General features: G+C 44.8%; 2 protein-coding genes across 5 annotated transcripts in view; both read left to right on the plus strand.

Annotated features, from left to right (window-relative positions):
* The window catches only part of HIPK1 (homeodomain interacting protein kinase 1), a 56,005-nt gene extending 39,384 nt beyond the window's left edge, over positions 1-16,621 (plus strand). Inside the window, exons 9-17 of one of the 4 annotated variants that reach the window (XM_069601002.1) lie at positions 1,619-1,740; positions 2,688-2,822; positions 5,406-5,548; positions 5,947-6,129; positions 6,605-6,811; positions 8,444-8,685; positions 10,670-10,800; positions 11,875-12,366; positions 12,579-12,709. In XM_069601002.1, coding sequence (XP_069457103.1) covers positions 1,619-1,740; positions 2,688-2,822; positions 5,406-5,548; positions 5,947-6,129; positions 6,605-6,811; positions 8,444-8,685; positions 10,670-10,800; positions 11,875-12,363 — 1,652 coding nt within the window. In that variant the 3' untranslated portion in view covers positions 12,364-12,366; positions 12,579-12,709. Of the gene's footprint in view, positions 1-1,618; positions 1,741-2,687; positions 2,823-5,405; positions 5,549-5,946; positions 6,130-6,604; positions 6,812-8,443; positions 8,686-10,669; positions 10,801-11,484; positions 11,660-11,874 lie in introns of those variants that run through there. The other 3 variants (XM_069600995.1, XM_069601007.1, XM_069601013.1) reach the window with 3 other exon arrangements.
* OLFML3 (olfactomedin like 3) lies at positions 15,449-21,222 on the plus strand. The gene is made up of 3 exons (XM_069601219.1): positions 15,449-18,413; positions 19,347-19,632; positions 19,938-21,222. Exons 1-3 carry the CDS (start codon positions 18,300-18,302, stop codon positions 20,756-20,758), a joined length of 1,221 nt encoding a protein of 406 aa, XP_069457320.1. The 5' UTR covers positions 15,449-18,299; the 3' UTR covers positions 20,759-21,222.
* Positions 21,223-26,921: the final 5,699 nt, after the last annotated feature.

Genomic DNA, 26,921 nt, shown 5'->3' on the forward strand with positions numbered 1-26,921 from the left:
AGCAGGAATACTGGAGTGGGTTGCCATTTCCTTCTCCAGGAGATCTTCCCAACCCAGGGATCAAACCTGGGTCTCCTGTATTGCAGGCAGACGCTTTACCATCTGAGCCACCAGGGAAGGAATGATGCTAAAACTGAAACTCCAGTACTTTGGCCACCTCATGCGAAGAGTTGACTCATTGGAAAAGACTCTGATGCTGGGAGGGATTGGGGGCAGGAAGAGAAGGGGATGACAGAGGATGAGATGCCTGGATGGCATCACTGACTCGATGGACGTGAGTCTGAGTGAACTCCAGGAGTTGGTGATGGACAGGGAAGCCTGGCGTGCTGCAGTTCATGGGGTCGCAAAGAGTTGGACACGACTGAGCGACTGAACTGAACTGAAACTGAACTGAGCACTGTTTAAAAAGTTATTATTACAGTATTCTAATTCTTATTTTACTAGTCTCTCTTACTTTGTAGATTTCTGGATTATGTTTTCCTAAATGACAATTAGTTACTAAGTTACTTGAACTATGAAATGGAAAATTCCCGGAAGCAACATATTAGAGTTTATGAGTTGTGCTCATTTGATACCTCCATAGTAAGTTTCAGAGAAACTAGTTGGTGATAGCCCAGAAAGTGTCACTGACAGAGTATTCTAATTAAAATGGCTGAATCCTCTCTTTTAACAAAAATGCAAGCTTTAGTCAATTAGAGGCATAATAGAAACTTAAATTCTCTACATGGAAAGCTTTGACAGGATAGATTTAAAAGAAAGCTTTGAAGGTTCTTTTCTCAAGTGTTAGCAAAAGGGGAAACTATCTTGAGCCTCCTTCTTCCCTAGAATGAGATACTCCTGTTTGTAGGAAACATTTCTTCAGCATGTGTGCCCAGAGGATAATGAGTAAAACAGTAATGAGATACGGTCATTGTTTTAAAGGCAACAAAAGAGTCTTCTTAGAAAGCTATTAGTGATGAGAGTAGGTTTCTAAAGTAAGTACTGAGAAATATTTCTGTAAACCACAATGTCTACTTTTAAAATACTTTTGTCCTAGGTATAATTCCTTCAGTTCACATAATAGTTAAGGCTAATTTGTGACCTAGGTTATATATTTTTGAGGAGTTGGGTAAAAACATCCCCTTAAAATATTCTAAACAAGAAGGTGACTGAGATAATAAATTATTGAGCTTTTTATAATGTTCCTTATCTAACTAAAAGTTATGAAGTCTTTGCTTTTAATATATTTTTTTTAATGCTCAAGTTTTTTTCTGTCTTTAGTAAATTAAAAGGTGAATGTAACTTACTAAGCAAAGTTGTTTATTTTTGCCTCTACTGTTAATGGGAGTGGAATGAGTATAATGTTTTAAGCTTTGTTGGATAAAAAAAAATTTTAGAATTTCCTGAAACTAGCCCTCCCCCTGTCAATCATCTTTCTGTTGATCTAACCTGAAGGGAATCAAGTCTCCCTTTTCTTAACTTCTCAGACTTTGGTGAAACTCCTTTGTTTGAAGTGTCTAGACTGAAAACCTGGGTGGTGGATTATTCGAACTGAAAAGCTAAAAACCAAAAACCTCCCAAACAGGTAGTACCCCCCAGACCTAGCAAAGCAATATAATTGTGATGTTGCTTTTTACAGCTGGACTACAAGCAACAACAAAACACTCTGGATTCCCTGTGAGGATGGATAATGCAGTGCCAATTGTCCCCCAGGCACCAGCTGCTCAGCCACTACAGATCCAGTCGGGGGTTCTCACCCAGGTAAGAGCGAGAGCAGCTTGGACACTCAATAGTGCCGAAGTTCCCTGAAGCACTGTTGAGAATCAGATATTTGGTCCTAGAAAATGAAATTTGCTTTGACCATAAGATCTTTCTTGGTCATATTCAGTGGACTTAAAATGGAACGTCTATAATGGAATGATGTACTCATTCCTAAAGCTATTGCAGCTCTGCCATGGTTTTCCTTAGACTTGGAGCTTTAAATAGCCAGACTTTGAGAAATCATCCCGAGTAAATTTAATTTTGTGGGATGAAGTAAATCTTTTATTTAGATGCTCTTAAAGTACAACATGTAATTTTAACACTTGAATTCTAAACATAAAAGGTTTCCCTTTTGCTCTCTTAGTGTCCCCTTTAGTCTTTGAGAATTTCATTACAGTTGAGAGGTTTGATCATATCAGAATATCTCTTCAAGTAATACATCCCTTCATTCCTTGTGTTTAAGTAGGCTGTAGAAAGTTTTAAAACTTTATACCTGCCATGCAAAATGCAACTAAGGTGATCAAGAAACTCATGAAATATTCCTGTAAACAACAGATACTGTATTTTAAATTCTGTGTATAAATGTGTGTGGTTCACAACATATAGCAAATCCTGAAATCCAAAACCCTCATTGTGAGCAGGAAGAGGAGAAATCTTAATACATGCTTTTGTTAACTGAGTTTTTAGTAACTCAGTTTCCTGATCCTCTGAATCTGGTCCAAGAAGGATTCCTATATATTTTTTTTTGCTTTAGGCCATTCACATTTGACCTAGTTGGCCAATGCTGTGCGGAGTTGGAGGGGAAAGTTGTGTTTGGTACATGAATTTTAAATGATGCGAAACTACTGCATATTTTTGGTAATAACTTGGGGGGGATGAAAACCCTTCTGAATCCAGATAACCTGCCTCGGTGTTTGTTTCACTCACCTGCCTAATCTACATTTCAGGGAAGCTGTACACCACTAATGGTAGCAACTCTCCACCCTCAAGTAGCCACCATCACACCGCAGTATGCGGTGCCCTTTACCCTGAGCTGCGCAGCCGGCCGGCCGGCGCTGGTTGAACAGACTGCCGCTGTACTGGTAATTCCCCTCACTTGATTGTGTTACTAACGGAGTTTCTTTGGTTTCTTTCTTATTTTTAATTTTTCCTGTTTGTTTCTGTTCTGTTTTTTTCTGGTTTTCTCATTTTTCCAAAAACATGTTTTTAACTGAGTCTTTGCAGAGGGCATGGAAGCATGTGCCATCTTGTGGCTGTGTTCTTGCTGCATCTTTAATGTCTCATGTTTTCCTCCCTGACATTTGCTGAAGCGCTCACTGTTTGACTCTGGTGTTCAGTGTGACTCCGGAAGAGTCAGATCCTTTGGTTCTTCTTTGCCAGCCTAGTGTGATGAAAGCTCTTGGTGTAGCCTCAGAAGAGCTTCAGTACTGCTATCTGTTCTCTGCCCTATCTTTTACCTTCTGAACCTTAAGAATGAAGGAGGTGGCCTTTAGTTTGGCTCTGCTACAGGTACCTGGATGGCCAAAATTTGAACTATTTGGCAAGTTAGCTTCCTTCCTTTACCTACTGTAAGCTTCTAAACGTTTTGTGCATTAGAAATGTTTAAAATTCTCGTTATTTATTCATTAGTTGGTATTAACTTTCCCTCCATGAACCTATGAAGATGACTCTTTGCCACTCATGATCAGTGGCAGCTTATATCTTCCATTTAAACATGTTCCCCTTAGAGCCTTTTTAGATCATATTTCATTTGTTGGTTGAAATCAAAAGTGAACTCATTTATAGGGAAATAAATGATTTTACAAATAGGTCTTTATACCAAGGTGAAAATATGATTGAAAAACTTTATGTAAGAATAATATCTTTGTTATCAAAAGTCTTGGAGAAAAGTTATTAAATACAGCATCAAATGTAGTAGTATGGGTCTTAGAAATTGTTCTATCTCAGATAGAACTTTGAGGTATATTTCAACATTTGGAACCCTAACAGTGATTTTTGGATGTGTTTTGGTTTTTGGGGGGGAGTTAGAATTATTTATTTGACGTCCAGCATTTAATTATTTAAAAATTAAAATCAGATAAGCATTTGAAAACCTATTTGATACTGTTGAATCCTGATATTTCCCCATCTTTCAAAGTGGCTTTAAATTTCTTTTGTTGTTTCTCAAGGACTCATGTGAGTGAAAAACACTTTTAGAATACATATTTTGGTTGCTGGGGTTTGTTTAGTTTCCAGTTTAAAAGTCTGTCACTGCCAAAATAATTCCATCATAAGCATAAATGCTGAGTATAAGGGAGTCAGATGAATTTCCAACTTGGAGTGATCCAAGCCACTGGTTTTAACTTGCACACCTCTAGTTTTGAGGTTGGGAATGGTAGTTGACACTTCTCCTTTGCTGCTTCTCTTAAGTTTGCACTAGTCATTTGCTAAGCTTTGCATATTTTTGCTCTTCCTCTGTCAAAACAGTTCGTCGCTTGGAACGCCAGATTTCTGCCTCACGTTGAAATGTTATTTCTTGCTCTGTATTAAACTACATGCTTTGTCTTGTGCAGGTGTTGGCTTATGGAAAGACGCATGGTGTAACTTAACATACTTCTCTTATTTTCTGTTTTGTTTTGTTTTGAATTCTGCTTATGGTAGCAGACATGTTTGCAGTTTCTCTGATTTTGAAGGCTTCTTGTTTGGAACCGGTATTTGTAACAAGTGGATCTGTTACTTGCAGAAATATTTTTAAAACAGTGTGTTGATGGCCTTGCAGTTTGAAATTCAAGAAACAGAACAATATGTACTCAGGCATTGTAGGTGACTCTACTGTAGAATTCAGGTTTAAAAAGCAGACTTTCAAATCTGTTCCCTTTTTTTAAGGAAATGCCACAATTTTCATAAGAAGTACAGAAAACATATTTGTTGATATCTATTGCAAGTGGCATGGCTTGTTAAAAACTACAAATAATGTATTTTGTTTCAGTGATTAGTTTTTATGTCGAGTTATGTTCTTACAAATTACACATATTTTAGGAAACTACCAAATACAAAATATGGTACACTGCATCTGTTTGTTAAATATTTTTTATTGCCTTTAAAAAGTTCTATCACTTGACTATAAATGATGTTAGTTTTCTCTTGCTGGCATAAGCTTGTTTGCCAAAGGATTTTGGCCTTTGGTCATCCACATCTGGCTCCATTTTCCGAGTACTACAGTTTTAAAAAGGAACAATTCTTCTCTTTGTTTTATGGGTCGAATTGACCTGATGTCTTTTATCTGATTGGCACTCACATTTTTAAATTCTTATTTTTAATCTCAAGGGAGTTGTCTTAACTCTTTCTAGGGACAGTTTTAAACCCTTTGCAAAAATATTACTTTAGCATTTAACAGGAGCTTACCTCTTTACTCTACAGTGCAGTAGAAACTCTTAACCACAGGGATCTGCCTTTCTTTAATACCCTGGTGGTCAGGTTATGGAGGTGGCCAAGAGAAAGCAGTGCATTCTTTTTCCCTGTGTATGAGACTTGTAACCTTGAGCCCCTCTGACCTTCCTTTTTTAATCTCTGCAAGTTAACAATCTACAAGGAACTTCTTATAAGATATGAATTTTTCTTTCATCTAAAAAAAAAGAAAAAGCCAAGAATGAGTCAAGTCTGGATCTTTTTGTGTTTCCTTACAGCAGGCTTGGCCTGGAGGAACCCAACAAATTCTCCTGCCTTCCACTTGGCAACAGTTGCCTGGGGTAGCTCTACACAACTCTGTCCAGCCCACTGCAGTGATCCCAGAGGCCATGGGCAGCGGCCAGCAGCTCACAGACTGGAGGCAAGTGCCCTGTGTTCCTTTCTGGGAGATTTACAAGGGCAGATCCCTTAGGGAAGGGACACTTGAAGATTTGGTGAGACAGGAAGAAAATAAAGGAAAGATTTATCTCTGTGAAACCCTTGAAGAAAAGAATCCATATCAGGCTAGGAGATGGAGTTATAAGAAAAATTCGAATACAGGGAAATAGTAGGTTTTAAGTTCAGGAATTGATTTCTTCAGATTTAAAGGAAGTCTTATACAATTAGAAACCATACAGTGAAAACCCCCAAAGCTTTATAACCCAGGTGCCCAGCCTGAAATAAAGACTGTTTATTTGGTTGTTTTCATTGCTTTTTGTACCTGTTTGGCCCGGTTTCTGAGTGTTTGCAGCATTCACGCTTCTCTTCCTGTCGCTGCAGGAGTGCCCACTCTCATGGCAACCAGTACAGCACTATCATGCAGCAGCCATCCTTGCTGACGAACCACGTGACTTTGGCCACTGCTCAGCCCCTTAATGTTGGCGTTGCCCATGTTGTCAGACAACAACAATCCAGTTCCCTCCCTTCAAAGAAGAATAAGCAGTCTGCTCCAGTCTCTTCTAAGTAAGTCTCTGTTAGGGCTGATAGTTAAACTGCCAGTTTGAGAGAGATGTTGCCTGGCATTTAGAGTGTGGAGTATAGACACTTTTGGTATGAAGCAGCAAGAAGCTGCCAAATGGGAAAGAGCTAACCTTTGGGCATGCACATAGAACAGAGGTGTCCTGGTTACACTAATCATTTCTTTCTGCTGCTACTTTGAATCCAGCCTGATTTTGGCTGATGTTTTATTTTTTTGCCCACTTTACACAGTGAAATTTAACCACAGGGTGAAAAGGCATACAAAAATGAAAATCTGTATTCTGATTTTGGTGTTCTTGCCCCTGGAAACTCTGGCTAGAGCAGTTAGTTTAGAACTTTTATAGTTAAATATATTGGCTTAATGATTTGGTAAAAAGAAATCAGAGTTCTGGGGTAAAGTTATCTATTATAGTTTGGGGGACCAAGCCTGAATGATCTTTCTTACGACTTTTTGTTGCAGGTCCTCTCTGGATGTTCTGCCATCTCAAGTCTATTCTCTGGTTGGGAGCAGCCCCCTCCGTACCACATCTTCCTATAATTCCCTAGTTCCTGTTCAGGATCAGCATCAGCCAATCATCATTCCAGATACTCCCAGCCCTGCTGTGAGTGTCATCACCATCCGCAGCGACACTGATGAGGAAGAGGACAACAAATACAAACCCAATAGGTAAGACAGGTGACAGTTCCCCAGGCTCTGTGGCTCCTGCTCTTGGTCTTAGTCTGTTGGCTTCAGACTAGTGGCTGTGAAAGGAAGGACTGAAAAGGGCTATTTTGGAAGCATGGCCTTTCGTGAGTGAGCCAGAACACTGAAGTTTCCATCACTGAACATTGTCAGGTTTTCTTTAATATTACGTTCATCAGTGAAGTCATTCGTTCAGATACATTTGATGGTTGCTCAGGCTACTCTGGCTTAGAATGCACATTATATACTATAGACATGATCCCCTGGTTTTAAGGAACTTCAGAGTCTGAAAACAGATACTGTAACAGAAGCATATAAACAACAGTTGATTGGAACAAGTTGGAAGATATGAGATTATTTGAAATTCGTGTAATTCTTTATGTAAACAGACCTCTTTGGAAGAGGTAGAGCTTTAAGTAGGGCTGCCGCCTTTCCCCCGACTGCTACATGATCATTCAGCTTAAGAGTTTAAGTACCAGATTGTTTCCTTTTATCCCAATACCTTAATCCAAGTTTAATTGAGCAGTGAACTAAGGGAGTGGATACATTTAAGGACTGTGATACACACCCCTCTTGGTCTGAGCATAGTCAGTTGCCTTGATTGTTCTGTGTTCTTTTTCAGTGGGTTTTTGGTGTTTGGCTTATAGAAGAGGTGATAACTAAGTTTTGAGTGTGGTCATTGAACTGATTTGGAGAAGAAAAAAGTAAATTTTCCACTGAGGAACATAATAATGACAAAAATTATATAACCGGCAGGATTGCTTTGACTGGAGCAAAGCCTATTTAAAATTAAGGAAAAAGTAAAAGTAGTAAGGTAGCAATCAGTTTGTGAAGAAACTTTTTTAGGAAGCACCTATAGTGAAAAGTTTAGTTAGAGTAAGGAACTGCTTATAGTCTAGCTGCTGCTGCTGCTGCTAAGTCACTTCAGTCATGTCCAACTCTGTGTGACCTCATGGAGGGCAGCCCACCAGGCTCCCCTGTCCCTTGGATTCTCCAAGCAAGAACACTGGAGTGGGTTGCCATTTCCTTCTCCAGCACATGAAAGTAAAAGGTGAAAGTGAAATCGCTCAGTCGTGTCCAACTCTTAGTGACCCCATAGACTGCACCCTACCAGGTGCCTCTGTCCGTGGATTTTCCAGGCAGGAGTACTGGAGTGGGGTACCATTGCCTTATAGCAGGGTGATATGAAAAAAAAGTGGTGTTTGAAGAATACTGGTGAAATTACTGTGAATAGGAATGGCTAAGAGGCAACATAGAATAGTTGTTAAAAGTGTGTACTTTGGAGTCACTCTGTCCTGAATCTGAATTCTGTCTTCACCACGTACCACTTGTGTGACTACAGTCAAGTTTCTTAATCTCCCTCTGCCTCAGTTTCCTTCTCTGCAAAACATGGATCAAGTATCTGCTTCCTGGAAGTGTTGTGAGGATTCAGTGAGATACATGTTGAGTGTAAGAATAGTGCTTGACGCATAAAAAGTACTCAGAAATTTGTTGCCACTACTGTTAATTATTACTATCACAATGATTATCATCATTGCTGTTACGGGAGGACTGGAGACTAGCAAAGAAACATTGCTATAAGAAGGTTGAATTTTCATGTATTTTTTTTCTCCTCAGCTCTGGCCTGAAGGCAAGGTCTAATGTCATCAGTTACGTCACTGTCAATGATTCTCCAGACTCTGACTCTTCCTTGAGCAGCCCATACTCCACTGAGACCCTGAGTGCTCTCCGGGGCAATAGTGGGCCCCTTCCGGAGGGGCCTGGCAGAGTCGTGGGAGAGGGTCCTGGCACCCGCACCATCATTGTACCTCCATTGAAAACTCAGCTTGGTGACTGCACTGTAGCAACCCAGGCCTCAGGTGAGTATTGTCATAGCTGGAATTGAATTCTCCTTTAATATGTGTATCCTTAGAACACACATCCCTGTTCGATCCCTGGGTCCGGAAGATCCCCTGGAGAGGGAAATGGCAACCCACTCCAGTATTCTGCCTGGGAAATCCCAGGGACAGAAGTCCATAGGACACGACTGAACAACTAAACAACAACTACAACTTGTGCCAGTGGTACAGTCTTGTGGTATAGATTTTCCTAAAAGTTACCTAATTTAGGAATCAGTTCCTTGTAATGGGAAATTATTTTTTGCCATCAATTTTTATCTCCTTGTGTTCATTTTGCTTGGATTAATAAAAATGAGCTTGTAGTCTCAGGAATGTACTTACTGTTGATGGAAGAAGGTAGATAAGACATGTGTTGGGTGGCATGGAGAATTAGCAGGCAGTTTTTGGTGGGGTTTTTTTTACCACAGGTGATTCAAATTTGACAGTCCCGAAATAGGGTAATATTGAATACTGATAATATTAAAAATGATTACAAAAGCTGTTTTGGAAAGCAGTAGGTACTTTAGATCTTTTCTTACCCAGTGGCATAGCAGTGATGCTTTTATGGGTTGTATTATCAACCGAATTACCTCCATCTTTGTTTGTTCTGTGAGATGCTGGGGTTAGGCTTCCTGGTTTAGTTATTGGGTAATGAAATGCAAACTGTAATAACAAACCCCAGTTTTCCTGGCTTAACATGATAGAAATTTTCTCCTTATTCGCATGAGTTCCCAGTGCTCCTGGTTGGTAGGCCTGCAGAAAGTTAGGGGTCAGAGCCGTGGGATCCTCAGTATCCAGTCGGACGGAAGAAGGAAGTATAGAGCAGGCACACACAGTTGTAACCTCTTTAGCCCCGGAAATAGTGAAAACTCATCACATGGCCCCACCTAGAAGCAAGGGGGCCCAGAAAACAGTCCTTGTCTAGGCAGCTCTTTTTCAGTGGCAACTTCATACTCTTTATAGAGAGGCTTGTGAATTTTTGGCATCAATATAGCCATCCCTTCCATACTTTTATAACTTTGTATTTTACTGTGAATTATAATACTACCAGAGACATAAGCAGGGTTCTAGTTTGAGGGTGGTTCTTCTCCTCAGAAATAGCTGTCCACTGCAGATAGGGCAAAACTTTCTGATGCCAAGCTGTGCTAAGTTGCTTCAGTCATGTCTGACTCTGCAGCCCTATGGACTATAGCCCACCAGGCTCCTCTATCCATGGAATTCTCCAGGCAAGAATACTGGAGTGGCTTGCCATTTCCTCCTCCAAGGGGTCTTTCCGACCCAGGGATCGAACCTAGGACTCTTGCATTGGCAAGCGTATTCTTAACCACTAAGCCACTGGGGAATCCCTGAGCAGCATTACTAGGAGCTCTGTCCTGTACTGGGTCCAAAGAAAATAGGATGCTCCACCAGTCGCTGAATATATGCTCCAGTTTTCCTCATGAGGCCACAGAAGGAAGCAAAATTTTGAAAACTGATCATGCTTATATTCAGCTGTAGTTTCTTAGAATTTCAAGACTGAATGCCCAACAAGATACAGTCTTGTCTTCCTTTAAACCCCTTTGACACCTTAATGTTCTGAAGTATTACCAGTATCTTACTCAGTTTCACATTGTCATTTCTGTTCTTGTTTAATTCCTTCATACATAAAACCCTAGGCTTCTTGGGAGCAGGGTCTGTTCTTACTTGCGTTTATATTTCTAATAGCACCTTAACACGTTACTGGAGATCAGATACCATTTACTGAAGTGACCCTTCTAAGGACCCTCTTGGAGCTCTATAGGAAGACAAAAAGCGATAACATAGTTTTTGTTCCTCTGGTGTAAATATAATTGAGGAAATAAGATACACATGAAACCTTAACTCTTGCAAACCTCATACAGATTAATGTGCTGGCATGTGAGGTTTAGCTTAGTGATACTGAGCCCATGTCTGCTCATAACTAAGGCCTGACTGACCCTTTTTTTAGGTCTCCTGAGTAGTAAGACCAAGCCAGTGGCTTCAGTGAGTGGGCAGTCATCTGGATGCTGTATCACCCCCACAGGGTACCGAGCTCAACGTGGGGGGACCAGCGCAGCGCAGCCACTCAACCTTAGCCAGGTAAGCGCTAGGGGCTGCTGCTTTCTGTTTGGGACCCCCCCTATTGTTGCTTTCTGGAGAAACCCGCTTCTGGCTGGATTGCTGAATAAAGCCAAATGAAGCACCTTTTGTGTTAGACAGCTTGGTGTTCATGGCCCGCATCGCATCTGCATGTGCCGTGTCTCTTTATTCCCTCTGTGAGTGTGTTCAGAGTATACGGTCCAGGTTTCCCATCAGGCCTTCCGAGTCTGCCCTGGATAATTAGAGAAATGCCTGGAATTTAGAAAGCACCAAGGATGCTTTAGTCCATGCCTAGCTCTGCACCACCACCAGCACTGAGACCAGATTCTCTTCTTTTATCTCCTGGGTCATAAATCACTTGAGCCTCATTCTGTTTACTTGAAGCAAGGGACAGTGAAAAGCTGTCTATACACTTAATCTACTGGTTCTAGTCTTAATTGTTGCTCGAGTCTGGGATTTGGGGCTCTTTTCCCCGCATCTGATCTTCTAATGGGTGGGGAGGGTCCCTACTCTATTTGTGTTCACTTTTTCCTCAGCTAAAATTCGGGTGCTTGTATGAAAGCTATTAGCAGTAAGAAAGTGTAACTGAGTGTGTAACTGTGGGTTTGTGTGCACACGTGTGTATGTGTGAGAGAGAGCACATGCAGGTGCAGATGTACGTTCGAGTTAGTGCATGTGTTTTAGGCACCACAGTTCAAGAGGGATGTGAAGAACTTAGAGGAGAACAAAAGAAACATTGGCAAGGAAGAGAGGTTAGGGAAGATTCAAGGTCACTGACGCCAGAATAGGGTGAGTTGAGTTGACAGTTACTCGCTTGTAGGAGTGGGTAACCCCTGTGAACTCTTTATTTCCCCCTTTCCTCTGTGATACTGGAGAGCAAACTGCTGCTGTTTGGGCTGGGTTAGGATCTGTTCTGCCAGGAGGCAGAGGGATGGATGGCTGCCTTCTGACAGCATTGTTAGTCTGGGAGTTCTGTGCTCTGGCAGCCCAGAAGCAGTTTACATTAGAACCTCAACTCTCAAAATTGGCCATTAGTGACCTCAAGATTCCTCACTCCCTTCTTCCTCCTTCCAGAACCAGCAGTCATCATCAGCTCCAACCTCGCAGGAGAGAAGCAGCAACCCTGCCCCCCGCAGGCAGCAGGCATTTGTGGCCCCGCTCTCCCAAGCCCCCTACGCCTTCCAGCATGGCAGCCCACTACACTCGACGGGGCACCCCCACCTGGCCCCAGCCCCTGCTCACCTGCCGAGCCAGCCTCATCTGTATACGTATGCTGCCCCCACCTCTGCGGCTGCATTGGGCTCCACCACCTCCATTGCTCATCTCTTCTCCCCGCAGGGCTCCTCAAGGCACGCTGCAGCCTATGCCACCCATCCGAGCACTCTGGTGCACCAGGTCCCTGTCAGTGTTGGGCCCAGTCTCCTCACTTCTGCCAGCGTGGCCCCTGCTCAGTACCAACACCAGTTTGCCACCCAGTCTTACATTGGGTCTTCCCGAGGCTCAGCCATTTACACTGGATACCCACTGAGTCCTACCAAGATCAGCCAGTATTCTTACTTGTAGTTGGTGAGCATAAGGGAGGGGAGGGGTGAGAGTTCTTAATGGGCTGTCATGAGCCCCTCCCTTACCCTCTCCTGAAACTCCATAGCCAGCAACTTGCTCCACAGGGGCCCACTGAAGCAGAAGGCTTTTCTCTGGGGACCCTGTCTCAGTATTGACTGCATTGTTGTAGTCTCCCAAAGTCTGCCCTGTTTTTTAATTCTTTATTTTTGTGACAGCATTTTTGGTATTTGGAAGAGTTCAGATGCCCATCGTCTGCAGTTACCAAGGAAGAGAGATCATTCTGAAGTTACCTTTGAAAAATATTTTCCCTCTCTGACTTGATTTCTATAAATGCTTTTAAAAACAAGTGAAGTATCTCTTTATTTAACTTTATTTTATTGTAATTCCTGGTCAGAGGAAACATGCTGATAGGAGGACTTGAAATCTGGTAACAAGTAAGGAAAGGAAAACCATTACTTTCTGCTTGTTTAAAAACCAAGACTTAATTGCTTCTCTTAAGAGCAGCTTGCACAAGTCTGTGTTTTACTGTCTCGAATTTCTCAGACTTTCACCTTTGCTAATGGGACATTTAAGCTTACAGTGTTTTAGTTTTGTTTTCATGTCATGTTATATTTAGTGGGAAATTTTTATTTTTGCAAAACTGGTTACATACTACTCTGTGTTACTATTGGGATTCTCTCAGTTGCTCCTGTGTTTATTATAAAGTAGTGTTAAAAAAGGCAGCTCACCATTTGCTGGTAACTTAGTGTGAGGGAATCCATACCTACCAAGAAAGCACTGGGTGTTCTTTTTAAATGAAACCCTGTGCATTCTTTTTAAATTATTTTAAAAAAGTCTTTCTCTGATTCAGCTTCAATTTTATTCTTGGAAAAGCCATTAAGGTGGTTATTATTGTATGGTGGTGGTGGTTTTATTATATGCAAGCTCTTTTTGTATTATGCGATACTAGCATTGATGAGCTTTGCCTGAAGATTAGTATGAATTTTCAATAATACACCTCTTTCTCTCTTTGCCTCATCTCTCCCTTTGTTCTATGTGATTTATTTGGGGAGAAAGCTAAAGGATCTGAAATCAGATAAGAACGTTGTGTATAGCTTTTATATTTAAAAGTAGCTTTCTTTGTATGCCAGCAGCAAATTGAATGCTCTCTTACTAAGACTTATATAATAAGTGCATGTAGGAATTGCAAAAAATATTTTAAAAATTTATTACTGAATTTAAAAATATTTTAGAAGTTTTGTAATGGTGGTGTTTTAATATTTTGCATAATTAAATATGTACATACTGATTAGAAGACTATAACAAGCAATTTTTCCTGCTAACCCAAAATGTTATTTGTAATCAAATGTGTAGTGATTACACTTGAATTGTGTATTTAGTGTGTATCTGATCCTCCAGTGTTACCCCGGAGATAAAATTGATGTCTCCATTGTATTTAAACCAAAATGAACTGATACTTGTTGGAATGTATGTGAACTAACTGCGATTATAATAGAGCATATTACTGTAGTGCTGAGTGAGCAGGGGCATTGCCTGCAAGGAGAGGAGACCCTTGGAATTGTTTTGCACAGGTGTGTCTGGTGAGGAGTTGTTCAGTGTGTGTCTCTTCCTTCCCTTTCTCCTCCTTCCCTTATTGTAGTGCCTTATATGATAATGTAGTGGTTCATAGAGTTTACAGTGAGCTTGCCTTAGGACGGACCAGCAAGCCCCCGTGGACCCAAAGCTGTTCACTGGGATTTATCAGAACAGGATTAGTAGCTGTGTTGTGTATATGCATTGTTCTCAGTTTCCCTGCCGACATTGGAAAATAAAAACAGCAGCTTCTCTTTTTCACTCACCACCTCTACCCTTTTCTGTTTTGGATTCTCAGCGGTGTTCTCACAGAAGCATTTTCCCCATGTGGCTCTCTCACTGTGCATTGCTACCTTGCTTCTGTGAGAATTTAGGAAGCAGATGAGAGGAGTCAAGTCAATATTAAATATGCATCCCCCCGCCCTGTTTTTTTAAATATGTGCAATCACTTTTAGATGATTGATTTTTTCCTTTTCCCATGTGGCAGTCCTTCCTGCGAATAGTCAACATTCCTAGTAAAATATTTGCTTGTTGAAAAAAACACGCCTAACAGATGTGTTTATACCAAAGAGCCTGTTGTATTGCCCACCATGTCCCCAATACTGTGAGGAGGAGTTTTGTGATGCCGCTGGTGACCAGGAACTCACAGAAAGGTTTCTTAACCGGTGAAGAATATTAAGAAGGAACCAAAGCCTGTTGAGTCATTGGGCTTCTGAGGTTTCTTTTTAACAACTTCTGTATTCTTGGGGCCCTTCAAACTGTGAAATTGTCCTTGTACTCTCAGCTCCTGCACGGATCTGGGTCAAGAAGAGGGTACTGGGGATGGCAAAGTTCCTGCCCGTAAAAGATTTGGGGAAAGAAGGTTAACCCTAAGATGTGGATGTGTTCCATCTGAACTGAAGGTTATAGATTTGAGGGATACGTCTAGGACTGGTTCTTTGTAGAGATGGTGTCAAGGAGGTGCAGGATGGAGATGGGAGATTTCATGGGACCTGGTCAGCAAGCTCTGTACCAGGTTGAACACCGAGGAGCTGTCAAGGTATTTGGAATTTCTTCATTGGAAGGAGGAAGGGCTTTCAGGATGGGGCAGATAGTCAGAACAGCCTACCAGGAACATGTTGATGTTTTTCTGCTTTCTTTTCATCATTATATTGAGTTCTTTTTTCAGCACTGTATTGGTCAAGATACCCAAGCAATTTGTACAGTTTCTGTCACTAGTATTATACAGTTTTCTGTGTCAGCGTGGGTGATCTTTGTGTCTCTTTTTGCCAAACACATTCTCATTTTCTTGCTCAAAGGCAGATCTGTGGAAGCTTTTTTTGTTCATTATCTTTCCTCTACAAGGGATAAGTTTTGTTGTTTTTGTAAGAAATGAGATGCGGGGGGTGGGGGTGGGGAACACAAAACACTCTACTCCTGCTCCCCCCCCCACCCCCCACCTTCAGTCTGGTAAGTGGATACCACTTAAGATAGGAGTCTTCATGGGGAGAAGACAATAATACTCAGAGCTTATATTGTTATCATAGTCACCTTACTAGCAGTGTGTGGCTTTAAGAATTTTAGAGATCTTCAGTTTTAATTTTGCAAATTGGCATTTCAGATTTACCAAGATGAAAATGCATCTGTGTCTGTTGAATGCGTATGTGCTCAATGTGGCCTAGATTCTGTCTCTGGGGCTTAACATTGCTAGCCCTGACAGGATGGGGGAAGCCCCTTGAATAAAGTGAGCAGCTGGCCCAGGTCACAGAGGCCTCACCTCAGACTTAAGGCTTAAGGCTTTAAGTCCTCTCAGAACTTGTATTTCCAGCTTCCCCACTTCAGGGGTGAGAGAGAAAGTGGGAAGGTGCAGCCACTCTAGGCTCATCAGGACACTTGATCACTCCAGAGTTGGTCAGTGCTCAGCTAAAACCCCAGCCCCAGGAATGAGAACACCATTTAAACAGTTCTGGCTGCCCATCGTCCTCCACTGGAGGGGCTAGCTTGACTGCCCTTAGCCAGGCAAGTGCAGTAATGTGTGTTTTATTCAGCGTTATTACGCAGAAACCCACTGGTTAGGATGGTTTGTTTTAGGACAGGAAATGAATTGCCTCTCAGTGACAGGAATGACCCAAGCCTGCTTCCTATTTCGATTTTGTTTTAAACTGATGGATGGTGCAGCATGTCTACATGGTTGTTTGTTGCTAAACTTTATATAATGTGTGGTTTTGATTCAGCTTGAAAAATAATCTCACTACATGTAGCAGTACATTTTATGTACATTATATGTAACGTTAGTATTTCTGCTTTGAATCCTTGAAATTGCAATGGAATTCCAACTTTATTAAATGTATTTGATATGCTAGTTATTGTGTGCGATTTAAACTTTTTTTGCTTTCTCCCTTTTCTGGTTGTGCGCTTCCTTTTACAACAAGCCTCTAGAAACAGTTTCTGAGAATTACTGAGCTATGTTTGTAACGCAGATGTACTTAGGGAGTATGTAAAATAATCATTTTAACAAAAAAAAATAGATATTTAAAATTTAATACTAACTACGGGAAAAGGGTCCATTGTGTAAAACATAGTTTATCTTTGGATTCAATGTTTGTCTTTGGTTTTACAAAGTAGCTTGTATTTTCAGTATTTTCTACATAATATGGTAAAATGTAGAGCAATTGCAATGCATCAATAAAATGGGTAAATTTTCTGATTCATGTGACTGGTTTTGACTTGTGTTACAAGGGTGCAAAGAGGATCAACAATGGTATCTTTGGAGTGGCTGAATACGTTGCATCTGCAGACTGGTAGAATGTTAGAGACAAGTTCCTTCTTCATACAAATCTCCACAGCAGAAATGACTAGGGCCTGACAGGGGACACTTCCCCAGAATGGAGTGTCCAGGGCCCTAACTTAAGAGCATCTGGATCTAGCCCTTTGGAAAAGGCAGAAACTTCTGACACTCATTAATGAAACTGCTTCCTAGCATGTTCCACCAAACATTTAAAGTACCAAAATGAAAATAAGAATAACCACAAGATGATGCTATTTTCCTGTCCTTTCAAGCTGTACTGTTAGAAGACTAGTTTTTGTTTTTTAGAGGAGAATTTCTGATCAGATTTCTCATGATTAAAATGAATAAAATTTCTCCTGATTTGTCTAGATTCATCACCGTGGGTCTCTGAATACATGCTATGTTCATTTGACTTCTTTTGATATATGGGTTTCAAGACAAGTCTATCTTACAGTGGCCATTAATTCATTTGGGGCTCCTGCAGTCATAGTTGGAATACAGAAATGAGAAAACAGAAACGCCCTTTGGAGCCATAACCAAGAGAAATTATCAATAGTCTGTTCTCTCCCATTACTAGGGAAGTCAGAGTACATTTATTTACAAATATATATTTTTCAGATTTTTCCCCCTAAATGAGTGTAAAATTATTGTGAACTCACTGAACACTCCCTAGTTTTGGTAAGATAACATTCTAGGAGCTTTCAGGCAAAAGGGAATATAGAATGACTCTGCTGTCAGGCTGTCTTCCAGATAATCAAGAATTAATTTACTAATTTTTCAGTGACCTGTTTTGGGTTTTTTTGTTTCTTTAGTTATAATCTCAGTTACATTGTCTTTCTTAGGCTATATCAAAGAGAGGCTCCTTAGGTAATTGGATAGTCCGTGGGGAAAGGTGCATTTTAATCATGAAAACCCTTGTAAATTCAGTCTACTTGGCTTGCCTTGTGGAAAATTTTCCACTGGAGGTGAAGTCTAAGCCTTGGTTTTCCTGTTAATTCTGAGATGACACCGGGTGCTTAGCACAAGGTGGCGCCAGTGAGCTGTAGAGGAAGGTTCTACAGCCGTGAGCACTATGGCCTTTTTTCCCACCTCTTCCCCTCAGACCTCATCTCCCCTGCTTCCAGCTTCCATCAAAGGCAGAAAACAATCCATGCTATTATTGCTGGGAAAGGAAGGGTAAATGAAGAATGTTTCTGAAGTCAGCGTCGGAAGCATTCTAAAGCAGAAATAAGTTTGCTGAGTTTTCTCTGGGGTTTCTGCCTCCCCCTGCTAGCTCCTTTTCCTGGATGACTGCCCAGAAGGCCTTTGCCCTAGGGTTTCCAGTCCCCGTCTCCTCTCCTGGGGAGCCTGCAGCCTAGGCAGGAAGTGGTTAAAGCTTCTGGCTGCTCTGCAATAGGGCCATCTGTGTTTGATCAGGAAAGGAGGGGGCAGGGGCCTTAAAGAGACTGAAAGCATTCCAGAGTAGTGAGAGAGACCAGAGATGGAGAAGGAGAGAAGGCACCGCCCCCACCCCGCCTCCAAAGCTAACCCTCCGGCTTGAGTGGAAGAGGCCAACCGCACACACGACTACACACTCTGGCCCTACTATTCCACTGCCATGGGGCCCCGCACTCCGCTGCTGATCTTGTTCCTTTTGTCATGGTTGGGACCCCTTCAAGGACAGCAGCACCACCTTGTGGAATACATGGAACGCCGATTAGCTGCCTTAGAGGTAAGTGACTCTTCTGGCCCAGCCCGGAAGGATTCCATATCTTCTAAGTTGATTCATCCAGTTTGTCAGGGACCTGGGGATGGATGACAAATTAGGCTCTGTTAGTACCTACAGAAAACTCCATCTTTTAATAAGAGGATTCTCAGAATTGCAAGTCTTCCTCTTTCCCCACATCTATAGAATGCAGTGCGTGTGTGCTCAGACTTGTCCGACTCTTGAGACCCCATGAACTGTAGCCCACCAGGCTCCTCTGTCCATGGATTCTTAAGGCAGGAATACTGGAGTGGGTTGCCATTTCCTTCTCCAGGGGATCTTGCAGACCCAGGGATTGAACCCCAGTCTTCTGCATCTCCTGCATTGCAGGCGAATTCTTTACCACTGAGCCACCAGGGAAGCCAGCATTCATAGTGCAGTTCTACAGCAAATAGACCGCTGTGTTTCACCCCTGGGGTTAAATGGGATAAGGGAACAGAGTGGAAGTGAGAGTTGGAACTGCAAGGATTTATCCATCTCAAGAGGAGCTGACGGTTCTATTAAAAGTTGGAAGTCCTCAGAGAATCTGCACCTTTCTATTTAATGGCTTGGAGCCTGTAGCATCCTAATTCCTAAGAGGGGGATAGCATAATGGAGCAGAGATCCCTTCTCACCCTCATGCACTTAGACTGCCCTAGAGGCTCAGATGATTCGGTGGCACTGCTCACAGAGAGCAGGCCAGAGGATGCAAAGTCAGGATAGGGGCCTGTGTGGGTCTTAGCCCGGCTCTTTGCACATTGAGCATCTTGAACATTTTGTTTCCTTTCTGTGGGGATTGCGGGGAATGCTGATGCCTGGCTGAGTTTGTGCCTTTTTCCATTCCCGACTCCCTGCTCGGGCCTCTTCCTGCCTGGGAGTTGTGACCCTGCAGCCCTCCTTCCTGCTGCCCCATCCCTTCAGGAACGGCTGGCCCAGTGCCAGGACCAGAGTAGTCGGCATGCTGCTGAGCTGCGGGACTTCAAGAACAAGATGCTGCCGCTGTTGGAGGTGGCCGAGAAGGAACGGGAGGCGCTCAGAACCGAAGCTGACACCATCTCCGGGAGAGTAGACCGTCTGGAGCGGGAGGTGGACTATCTGGAGACCCAGAATCCAGCCCTGCCATGTGTAGAGGTTGATGAGAAGGTGACCGGAGGCCCTGGAACCAAAGGCAAGGGCAGAAGAAATGAGAAGTATGATATGATAACAGGTAAGCAATCTGAAACAGACCCCTGTGTTCTGCCTTGAGTCTTTCCCTTTTTCCTCCTTATCCCAGTCTATTTGGCTCTATCTTCTGGAGTCTCTTTTAGGGAAATCTCTGTAATATCAGGTTCATTACGGAGAGTTTCTGGGGACCCAGGCCTCTGGTGCCCTTTCTCCCAATCTTCCATAGAGTAGAGGCATCCACTGGGCAAATGCCCGCTCTTGTCCAAACTGCCCATCCAGGGAGGTTCCTGCAGTGAGCATCTAACTCTTGCCTGTATTTCCTTGTTCTGTGTTCTCCTTTCCCATGAGACTGTGGCTACACGATCTCTCAGGTGAGATCAATGAAGATCCTGAAGCAGTTTGGTGGCCCAGCCGGTCTATGGACAAAGGATCCACTGGGCCCAGCAGAGAAGATCTACGTGTTAGATGGCACCCAGAATGACACAGCCTTTGTCTTCCCAAGACTGCGTGACTTCACCCTTGCCATGGCCGCCCGGAAGGCTTCCCGGGTCCGGGTGCCCTTCCCCTGGGTAGGCACGGGCCAGCTGGTATATGGTGGCTTTCTGTATTATGCCCGGAGGCCCCCCGGAGGGCCTGGAGGGGGCGGTGAGTTGCAGAACACTCTGCAGCTCATCAAGTTCCACCTGGCAAACCGGACAGTGGCGGACAGTTCAGTGTTCCCAGCAGAGGGTTTGATCCCCCCGTATGGGCTGACGGCAGACACATACATAGACCTGGCGGCTGACGAGGAGGGCCTTTGGGCTGTTTATGCCACCCGGGAAGATGACAGGCACTTGTGTCTGGCCAAGTTAGACCCACAGACACTGGACACAGAGCAGCAGTGGGACACCCCATGTCCCCGGGAGAATGCCGAGGCCGCCTTTGTCATCTGTGGGACCCTCTACGTCGTCTATAATACCCGCCCTGCCAGTCGTGCTCGCGTCCAGTGCTCCTTTGACGCCAGCGGCACCCTGACCCCTGAAAGGGCAGCACTCCCTTATTTCCCCCGCCGATATGGTGCCCATGCCAGCCTGCGCTATAACCCCCGTGAGCGCCAGCTCTACGCCTGGGATGATGGCTACCAGATTGTCTACAAGCTGGAGATGAGGAAGAAAGAGGAAGAAGTTTGAGGGAGCTGGTCTTATTTTTTGAATTTCTTTCACCTCCATACATTTATATCCTGAGTTTCCTGCTCTTCATTCTCCAGATATGGGCAAGTTGTGATTCAAATCTCGTGTTTTTAATCCATGGAAGCTAAATTCTCCTGGCCCCATGCATTTCACATGGGACTCCAGATCTTAAGGAACGCTTTCCGAGCTAAAAGAAAGCCCCAGATGTTCACTCCTCTGCTGCCCTGTGTAAACAAATTACAAGCCAGTGAAAGAAGACCCCGTTCCAGAGCTCTGACCTTTAAATACATGGGGGCAACCCCAGTGATCGGGCAACAGAATGTTTCTGGCTTCAGTGGGAGTCAGGGGAGAGACGGTGAGGAGGAGACTTTTAGCTCTGCCCTCTCTCCCTTTCCCTTCAGTGCCCTAGAGAATGGGACTCCTTCTGTACTGCAGACTTTTGCATTAAAAGGAAAATCCACTGCTCCGCGCCTGTGTGTGTTTGGGGTAGCCCTTGGATCAGATTTCTCCCCAGGATCGTCCATTTTCTCCGCCACATAGCCACTCCTTAAGCCACATTAGGGCCTTGGATAGGCTCCCAGGCCAAGGCAGAGGGGCTTCTCTAGTTACAGACTTCATCGGGAGGCGCCTGGGGAGGCGGGGTATCCGCCACTTAGGGAGGTTGGGTGAAAGGCTTCCCTCCACACCCACCGTTGTCCACACCAGCCTTCCCAGAACCCCAAATGGCACCGTGCCTGTGGCCACGGGACTGGGGCCCAGGGGCAGAGCTTCCAATTCCAATTCTCTGAGGTTTTGAAGCAGAAAATGGATTTTAGTCACACTGCAGTCGAACGTGGGAACTAGGGCCCTGAATATACGTGTGTGTTCAGTAAGAACTGTCTCACTTCTGAAGTGGACTCTGCGCCGCCCCTACACTGAAGCCCGCTCCCACCTCTAGCCTGGGGCTCACCCCCAGGGCCAGGTTGCTCAATTGCACTCTTGGTCTGCAGCACTCTGATTTTCCGGCTGCCACAGCGTCTGCGGTTTGGGTGAGGAGGAGGGGCAGTGACCACGTCCTTACCAGTTTCCCAACACATCCTTCTCTCCACCCACCTCGCCCCCACCTACCTACCTCGGTCCTGGAGCCCTGGAAGTCTGTCCAGAAGTCCTGGAAACTTAACCCTTTGCTGCCTAGCACCCCAGCCTCTGGTGGAGACATGCAGAAGACCATTGCGGGAAGGGAGAAGGGACAGGAGATGGAAACCTAGGTTTTGGAGTCCATTCTGTAGGCATCTGCTGAGCTCTGTACCAGGCCCCGTTCCAGCCTCATCCTCATGACCAACATTCAGGAGCAAGGCCCTCTGATGGACAAGATCCACTGCTTTGACAGTGAAATTGACCTCGGAGCAGCCCCGGGGTCCTCCTGGTTTTAACCTCTTAGCAGGAGGGGAAAGGGACCTGGTCTTTTCCCCTGAGGATATCTCTCCCTCGCCCAGCCGCGACCCAGGGTAAGGTTGATCAGTCAGGGCCCTGCCATCCTCCTTTTGTTTTCTTGTCTCCCCAGGCGAAGCTGCTCCTGACGTAGGTTGGGGAGGCAGGGGAAAAGAAAGCCCTGAAGCACCTCACAAAGGCCCTATTGTGGGGAGCCCAGGACGGGTGGGGGCTCGCTCCCATTCAGTTCTCTGTAATGTGAGGCTGGCAGCAGTAATCACCACCTGTCAGCCCACAGAGGGGTCTGCCCACGGAACATCTGGTTCCGCAGCGCACGGTGCACGAGAGGCTGTGAAGGAGGAGTTCCCGCAGGCCTGGAGACAAGGGGCCCGGGCTCTGAGGAGGGGGCGTGTACGCGGGGCGGGGCGGGGGAGGGGAGGAGCTCGGCTCCTTAATGTGACACTCGGTAAGGACCTGACCATAGGCTGCTGGATCGAGGACCAGGCCCTGTCTTGTAGAGGTATCTTGATACAGCACCAAACGGCAGAAGTGGCTTTTTGAAGACCCTGAGGAGGGAATGGCTCTGGGACTCTGTGTAAATGACATCAGTGTGAGGCTGCTACTGCTGCTGCTAAGTCGCTTCAGTTGTGTCCGATCTGTGCAACCACATAGATGGCAGCCCACCAGGCTCCCCCGTCCCTGGGATTCTCCAGGCAAGAACACTGGAGTGGCTTGCATTTCTTTCTCCAGTGCATGAAAGTGAAAAGTGAAAGTGAAGTCTCTCAGTCGTGTCCGACTCTTAGTGGCCCCATGGAGTGCAGCCTACTAGGCTCCTTCGTCCATGGGATTTTTCCAGGCAAGAGTACTGGAGTGGGGTGCCATTGCCTTCTCTATCAGTGTGAGGAGTGAGGACTAAGAACTGGTGCTTCAACCTGACCATGTGTGTGCCTATCTTTATGTCATCTTTCTTTTCCGGGTTCCTCAAAGAGGAAAAGAGTAGCTTTTTTATTTACTTTTTTTTTTTTTTTTTTTGCTTAGAAGTTTTTTGGAAAAGTTCACTCAGACTTTTCTGAAAGGGCAGAAATCTCTGAGGTCTTGTCACTACTTACTTTCTGCCTTTTTTTTTTCTTTTTGGCTCCTGTACAATAGCTAGTGCTATTTTGGGAGCCGTTTTAGAAGGTGAGTGGAACTGTGTGGGCTGATCCAGTGAACTGTCCAAATTCATTAGCGGAAATTAACTGCTGCTCAGAGAGAGTACCTTGGTGGCTGAATCCTATCATCAGAAAACAGCTTCACAGCCCCTTCTCAGACCCTCTGTTACATGTCGCTTGACAGAAGCAGGTTATGACCTCTGGTTTGGATTGAACAAAAGACAGTGGGAAGCAGTGGCCCTAATAGGAGAAGGAGCGGCTAAGAGTCCATAGAGAAGTTCCACATCTGCCTCCAGCCCCCAGCCTGAAGACAGTAACCACCAGGGATGGGGATGCAGGAATGGAGTCAAGCCGCAGGAGATGCCGCTGCTGCGGGGACAGCTGTCTGCCAGGTGTTTGGTCCAGGCGTGTCTCTGCATCACAAGCAGGCTTGAAGAGGTCCCCTTTACCCCTATTCTGCCCTCAAGAGTTCCCCACCCTCACTTCCCAGCTCTCCTCTTTATTCTCAATATCCTCTCCTCCCCAGTGCTGGCCTTTGTGTCTGCCCATGAGAGAAACCAACGTGTTCATGTTGTCACTTTTTCATGGAGGAACCTGAGCCAGTGTTGTCTAAGTCCCAAATGGTGGGGAGCGAGAGGGCAGAGTTATAAGGAATGAAGTTGTTGATTCAGCTGTCAGTGCTTCCTCTGGAATCGGGCTCTGAGCTAAACAGGAACCAGAGTCCTTGCCCTTTTCCTCCTCCAGTCGTAAACTTTCTGGATTCCTTCTCCTTGCATAGGGACCTTTCCCCAAGTTTCCTGGACAAATCCCTTCCACCGATTCTTATTTCTCCACCTGCTTTAGGTCAGAACATGCTCACCGTGAGAGCTGTGGAGACGGTCCTGGTGTGTCTCCCAGCTTGCAGGAGAGGACTTTTAGCCTCAGCAGTGCCATCTCTGCTCTAGGAGGGCTCTTTCAGGCTTCAGCCAGAGGGCAGGAGCCATCCTTCCACCCTTAGCCCCTCTCTGCAGCTGCAGCCTCTCCTGTTGCTCTGCCCCTGCAGCCAGGATGCATCCTCCTCTGCTGCCCCGGCCACCAGGCCTGGTAAGCTCTCCTCTGCCTGCTCTTTAACTTCTGCTCTCACAATGCAGAGCTTAAAAGATTAAATCTTTATTTATGGATTTAATTATACCATAGAAGAATTATAAATGTGGAAGCCAGTGTATTACTTTGCAGAGCAGAACGAGAAAGTAAAAACGAAGGCCTCTTGGCAGCCTCTCTCCAGAACATGGGTTCTGACAATATCTGCAGTTGGACTCATCTCCAGAACACTCTGACATGACCTCCGGGTCATGACCTCCAGCCTTCCCAACTCCGCCTTCTCTGAGAATGGACACCCTACCTCCTCATCCACAACTGTGTGGCCCAGGGGGAACAAATCAGATTGCCTCTCCTGGGGATTTAGAATTGCAATCAGAGACGTTAGGTCTGAGAGAGTGTCTGGAAGCATCTTTTCCCTGCCGTGGAGAGACAGTGAGAGCCAGACCACAGAGGGCAAAGGATGAGGAGACACCAGACAGCAGCAGAGGCAGGAGGGAGGGGGCAGCTGGTGCGGGCTGTGAGCAGTGATCTCAACCAGCCCTCCTGTGGTCACAATACCTCACTAGCCCTTGGGTTCTACAAAATGCCTGAATCCTTAAATGCCCCCTTTGCTTGTTTGCTTTTCTTAATTTATTTTTTTGCTCAAGTCATATGAGTAGGTTTCCTACAACCCAAATCTGACTCCTCATCTTACCTTAGCTTCCCACCAAAAAAATCACCCCATCCCCTGAATTGTTGGGCACATGGCCTTGAGGCCTTGACTCTTTAGAGTAGTGACTCCTGACCTTTTGGCACCAGGGACCAGTTTTGTGGAAGACAATTTCTCCATGCACTGGTATGGGAAAGATGGTTTCGAGATTGTTCTCATAAGGAGCATGCAACCTAGATCCCTTGCATGAACAATCACAGTAGGATTTGTGCTCCTCTGAGAATCTAATGCCTCCGCTGATCTGACAGCAGGCGGAGCTCAGGAAGTAAAGGGAGTGATGGGGAGGAGCTGTAAGTACAGATGAAACTTCCATCGCTCACCGCCCACTTCCTGTTGTGTGGCCTGCTCCCTAACAGGCGTGGGGCCTGCTAGAGGGGTTGAGGACCCCTGCTTTAGAATGTTCCTCCCTGCCTGGGACCTAGAGGACTCACTAGAATAATGAAGAATCTGTGCAGGCCTGTCCTGAATCATTGTACCACGGCTGGCTCACACCATTTGTCCTTCTTGACACCTCAGAGATGGCGACTCAGTTGCCCTCCCCTGTACCAGCCCCTCCTGGTGTGTTTCTCCATCGTAGCTCGTAACACTATTCTCTGCAGCAGCCTGATGCTACTTTAGGGTCTGGCAAGCTTGGAGTCAGAACGCTGCTTGGGTCGGCATCTGGCTCTGCTCTGATGCTTTGAGCAAGTTGCTTAATACCTTATCTATGAGATAATAATATCTGCCCAAGAGGATTGTTGCAATGAGGATTAGAGACCATATACACCAACTCTTTATCAGAATGTAGCTCTCAAGCCCCACTTCCACTGGGAGGCTTTCCTGGCTGTTTCCAATCTCCCTTGGTCCCCCCACCCTCCGGCAGGGCCAGGGTCTTTTCCCTCTGGGCCCTGACTTACCCTGTGCGCATCCCAGGTGGAGCCAGTACCATCATGTGTTGTTTCTTGCTATTCTTTGAGTCCCCAGGGCCTCACCCAGACCCTGGCTCAGACGGGGCTCAATAAATACTGTATTCGTGGTCCCCTGGGAGACTGTGAACCCTTGGAGCTCTGGGCAGATTTGTCCCCTAACTCAGTTCAGCAAGAAGTAAACGTTTTTGGTGGCATTTTTCAATTCAGCTGGACAAAGACAAGCTACAGATAAAAACAGAATGCAGTCTCTTTTCAACTGTGGGACATGTTGGCCTTCTCACAGTGACAATTTCTAGCTCCTACATCTAAGGAGAATGTCTCAAAGGAGGCTAAGCCCTGTGGCCACAGGGGAGGAAGGCAATAAAACTACAGAAGGCAGTGGGGAGACCTTTGTTGTTCAGCATCTGGTTCACAGCAGGGATCATGGAGTAGTTAAGCCCATTCCCTCCCCAGCCCTGCCATTTCCTATCATTTCTCTTTGAGCCTGGGTTTCCTATTAACTTCTCTTTACTATTTTCCTGTTTCCTATTATTTCTCTTCGAGCCTGGGTTTCTTCATCTATAGAATGCAGATAATACCAATTCCATGTATAGCTGTGAGAACGAAGTGAGGTAGTCCTTGTAAAGCAGCAAACCAGTGCCTGGCACATAATAGGTGCTCAATAAGCATTGTTATCGTTATCAACATCATCTTGGTTGCAGGAGTCTTCTCAGACTAAGAAAGGCTCGTGCTTTTTATCTCCTCGGACTTTACAACAATTCCATGAGACAGGCAGTTCTCAGGAACCTGAGGAATAGAAGAGATTTAATGATTGGTCTACGATTGCATCATTATGAGTGTCATGGGGCCAGAATACAGTCTCAGAGGCTATGCGGAGGAGCTGGAAGAGCTGGAGCTCTGAACAC

The sequence above is a fragment of the Ovis canadensis genome, chromosome 1, assembly GCF_042477335.2.
Source record: "Ovis canadensis isolate MfBH-ARS-UI-01 breed Bighorn chromosome 1, ARS-UI_OviCan_v2, whole genome shotgun sequence".
Lineage (NCBI taxonomy): Eukaryota > Metazoa > Chordata > Mammalia > Artiodactyla > Bovidae > Ovis > Ovis canadensis.

Coding starts and splice junctions, on each gene's coding strand:
- OLFML3 (XM_069601219.1), top strand. CDS start 18,300: ATGGGGCCCCGCACTCCGCTGCTGATCTTGTTCCTTTTGTCATGGTTG. Junction 18,414..19,346: donor GCCGATTAGCTGCCTTAGAG/GTAAGTGACTCT, acceptor CCATCCCTTCAG/GAACGGCTGGCCCAGTGCCA. Junction 19,633..19,937: donor GAAGTATGATATGATAACAG/GTAAGCAATCTG, acceptor CTTTCCCATGAG/ACTGTGGCTACACGATCTCT.